The sequence below is a fragment of the Nicotiana tabacum genome, chromosome 21, assembly GCF_000715075.1.
Source record: "Nicotiana tabacum cultivar K326 chromosome 21, ASM71507v2, whole genome shotgun sequence".
Lineage (NCBI taxonomy): Eukaryota > Viridiplantae > Streptophyta > Magnoliopsida > Solanales > Solanaceae > Nicotiana > Nicotiana tabacum.
This window is the reverse complement of record NC_134100.1, coordinates 95,481,127-95,485,590: the sequence shown is the minus strand read 5'-3', so window position 1 is coordinate 95,485,590 and position 4,464 is coordinate 95,481,127. Positions and strand designations below refer to the sequence as shown.

Here is a 4,464-nt window from a genome sequence, read left to right as displayed (position 1 = left end):
CCTATCGTAATAAATAACAATTTAACGGGCCTATATGGTATATTTAAAACTTATAGATTTTGTCGAGAGCGGTTAAAAATTATATATTTCTCATATTAAGGACAATTTGTTGCCCGTCACGAAACATAATGCGAAAAAACAAAACAAAGAAAAAACTTAGATATGGAAAAGTAACTTCTACTAATATTTACTGCCAATAAACTTAAACTAAACATCTTAAATTTTCCAAAAGTGAATCAAATAAAGGAAGTATATATTTAAAAAGGTTTCAATCAAAAACATTCTACCTAAGGTACAAGAAACGAATCTGGCATTACCCCAACTGTCAATCTCTTCACTACTCTCAACTTACATGCGCAGATCTCTTTCTCTCTCTATACAAAACAAAAAAGCCCAACCGAAGTCTCTTAAAAACCATTTATTGTCTTCTTTTCTTGTCATTAGTAACAGCACTTGTTGTGCTTATATGCATTAATTGTTCATTGATTACTCTAATGTGAAAAAACCTTTGGGTTTTTACGTTTTGGGTATTCGATAATTGACCTAAAGAGTTCTCTTTTTTCTGGTACTGATGGGGTTTCTTGATTTATAGTAATAATCTTGCTATTTCATGAATTGGGTTGTCAAAAAGTTTTGATCTTTGATTTGGGTTTGTGAGAATTTTGTATTCTTGATATGGGTTTTAGAGATTAGACCATTTAGTTAAGTCTTGTGTGAATCTTGATTCAAGTGGGGGCATGTAGGGTTCAGTTGAATGAGCTGCAATTTGGTAACTGGTGGGAGATACAGTTACTTTTTATTGTTATATAGTTGGCATTTTTTGATTCTTTACAAGTGAATTGGGGTTGGATTTTTGTTAGGTATTATAGAGAATTTAGAGATTTTTTTTGCTGGGAGCTGGTTTGTTTGATTGCTTTTTTCAGCTAAATTGACTTATGAGATAACTTGAAGGAGTTACAAAAAAGGGAAATTTGTTGATTTTTTTTGGTATAGAACAATTTTGTATTAATATGTCTGGTGGAACACCAGTTGGTGGTGGTGGATATGTGAGGCAGAGGCTAAGTCAAGGGTATGGTTCGAGTGGCGATGATCTTGAGGATGATGCTTGTTCTAGGTTCGTTTCGCAATCACAGACAATTCCAGTTCCCAGGACAAGGACATGGACTGAGATCTTAGAGAATTTTCTTTGGATTGCTTCTGCATTATTCATTGTATACTATGGTGATTGGCATCATAATTTGATTTTCCTTTTGTGGCATGATGGTCGAATTAGGAGGTAAGCCTACAAGTTCAATTTCTCCTTTGACTTAGATTACTTTAGAGTCCTATTTGCTATTCCATATATAGTCAATCCTCTTAATAACAGACTCGTTAGTTCTGGACATTTTTTGGCTGCTATAGCGAAGTGCTATTATAGAGAACATGTATTATAACATAACATGAGAATTGGTTCCAAAGAAAACTTGATCGTTATAGTGAAGTGTTGTTATAAAAGATGACTGTTATAGAGAAGTTTGACGGTGTAGCATAAATGTTTTGCTCTCCTAAAAGGGAAAGAGGGCAAAAAGAGAATGATAGGTTAATTTTGAAGAGAAAAAAAACATCTAATCTCAATTCCAAACAAGCATTAGTAAAAATGGTGTAGTTTAATTGCTGTCTACATAGTATATACTACTGCCTCAATTGTTCGCATATTGCTCATCTTTGATGTTTTAGCTAACTCACATGATGTGAATAGATGTAGCTAATGTTTTGGCTACTGTGCTTCTTGAATTGGATTGGTTGTTTTTACACTTGCATATGTAAACCATGTCAAATATTGTTTCGAATTATTAGTTGAAAGATTTCCAAACAACCTTTTTCTTTGGTTGGAACGATATGCTTGTTTATAATGCTTTTATCCTGTAGCATAGCGAAAATGATTAGCAAATTCAAGTGCTTTAAGTAACTTACTTTTATGTTAGAGACACTCCAATTATTAGATGTCAGAAATGTCTAGGTACACTTTTAATTTTTAGTCATCTTTTCATTTGTTTTGCATCTTCTTTTCTCTTGATAATGGGTCCTTTGGATTGGCTCCATTAGACTATTTTACCGAGTTGAAAATGCACCTGTCTTAAGTACCAATTTTCTCCTTGTGTTGAATAATGACATTTAGGTGGTGACCTTCGAAACCTCTTCTTTTGCTTCATTACATTCAGAGATGGAGAAACACTGCATTAGGTGTGTCGTTATTAGCAAGAGTATGCATGCAACGGTAAGATAATTTGAAATATACCATGGTAATGAATATATAAGCTCTCTTCCTCCAACTTCTATTTCACTCTAGTCTCTAGATCGAAGAAATAATATAGCATGTGTGTTGGAATACAAGGAAAAATATAGCATATTTGTTGTTTGGAAACTTTTTGGATTCATATATAGAGCTCACCAAATGCCTAATTAGTTTCTTCAACCGCTAATGCTATTGGACCATGTAATTTTCGCTTCCATTTAAGGATCATTTTTGGACTAATGGATACCAAAATATACAGATATCCACGCTGTTCTTTCATGTAAGCATCCTTTTATAACTTGACAAACTGCAGCTGTTTGCCTGTTAGAAAGATGCATGAGATATCTATGAATTACTAAAGCTGCTTGACTTTTTCACCGATAATGCTTTGAGGAAACTTGCACATTTTGGCCATAAATTGGGAGCTTTATTCATCGATTCTTCACATTTTTGTTGCAGAATACCACTATACATTGGGATGTTTGGTGTTGGTTTGAATGTTATGTTTTTCTTATATACAAGTATGTTGGCTTTGGGTGTCCGGAAGTCATATGAGAAGTGGGAGATTTCCAGTACAGCTGCCCTTCCCTTCATCACTGTGCTTGGGCTCCTATCTTTCCTATTGTAAGAGATATAATGAATTATTTGTGCATCCAAATAGTAATACACAGATATAGTTTCAAACTTCTAGATCAAATGAGATTTACGAGTTGTTTGTTTCAGGTTCTGTTATGCTCTGTGGCCTATTTGGAGCTTGTTGACCCTTCCTCTTGTGGTATGACCTGAACTTAACTAAATGTTATTTATTTCCTTTGATTATTATTGTCCCTTTATTTTATGTTTAACCAGTATACAGTTGACCAACTTCAAATAACTAATAGTTTTCAATGAATCATGTAAGAGAATCAAATAATGATTGCCTACCAAAGGCAGAAACTAAAAATGTTTATTCAACATATCTTTCAAGCAATGTTATTAAAAGCCATTGCTTCGTTACTTAAGGCGACGAAGCGTTGCAAAGCGAGAGATTATGGCTTCATAGGTGAAGCCATGTACTTTAGAGAAGTTTGTGCTTCAAATAATGGTTCACATTCAACAAGAATCAGATACTTCTTTGGATTTCGGTTTTAAGTAGTTGGATTAATCTTGGCATTATTGTATATTAGATGCTAAAATTAGTTATTTTAATAGCAATTCAACTTTTATTGTACTAAATTTAACGTTGTTTGATATTTTTTAATTCCGTAAATTGCGCGCCTCACTTCTCGCTTTAAGGCCCCTGGACCTTGTTGCATTTTTGCACTTTTCACTTTTAAAATCATTGCATTTTAGAGTATTACCTCTTCCTTTCCGTTTCTTGTCTGTCTTAGCAGTTTCTCACATCTGGTTGAACATTATTGCCTTGACTTCTATGTTTTGCAGTTCACTCTATTCATGGCTTGCATGGTTATACTTCCATATTTGGTTCTGGGGACATTCAAGCCGCAAACGGATTTGCTTCGTACAGATTAGATACGTTGGGTTAACAAGGACAGAATTTTACATCTCACTGACTTAGCTGAAGGTGCATATAGCGGAAGGTGTATACGGTAATGAACCATTCAGATCCATTGCAGTAGTTCAAAGTTTCTTTTTGAACGATTAGTTTTGAATGAAGTAAATATTTGTAAGTTTTGATAGTGTTTCAAAAGTGCATTGGATTCTATAATATTTTGCAACATACATGCTGAACAAAGAGTAAATTGTTTCCCTCATGAACTATGTCATGACTCTCACTTTTTGGTGATAACAAATGGTGTCCTACCTGGTTTGCACACACTACAACTATTCCATCGGACATGCTACCTCCCACCAAGCACAAGTACCAGTAATTCTATTCACCAATACTTAGGCAGATGGGAAAAATCACTTATCTCTGTCGAGATTTGAACCTCGATTTTCCAAGTTTGAATTCGCTTTATTTACTGTTAGGCCACATCCCTGGTGCCCTCGTCATGACTATTCACTTGGATACTTGGAAAGGAGTACACCCATAATATCAAGCTACTATTTCTGTGAAACCAAATCCTAATATTAGCATTTGCTCTTATTCTAATGAAGTTTGTTAAGTTGGCTAGAATCGATCCTAAAAGGAGCTCCACCACTTAAATCTTTGTGAATTTTCAGAAGTGCTTGACTTGCAATAAAGA

The 4,464-nt window shown here is 34.3% G+C and overlaps 1 protein-coding gene across 1 annotated transcript; it reads left to right on the top strand.

Moving 5' to 3' along the window:
• Positions 1-280: 280 nt before the first annotated feature.
• Positions 281-3,997, top strand: LOC107789139 (uncharacterized). Its single transcript, XM_016610916.2, has 4 exons — positions 281-1,276; positions 2,735-2,899; positions 2,999-3,050; positions 3,698-3,997. The coding sequence occupies exons 1-4, from the start codon at positions 1,011-1,013 to the stop codon at positions 3,785-3,787; spliced, it is 573 nt and encodes a 190-aa protein (XP_016466402.2). The 5' UTR covers positions 281-1,010; the 3' UTR covers positions 3,788-3,997.
• Positions 3,998-4,464: the final 467 nt, after the last annotated feature.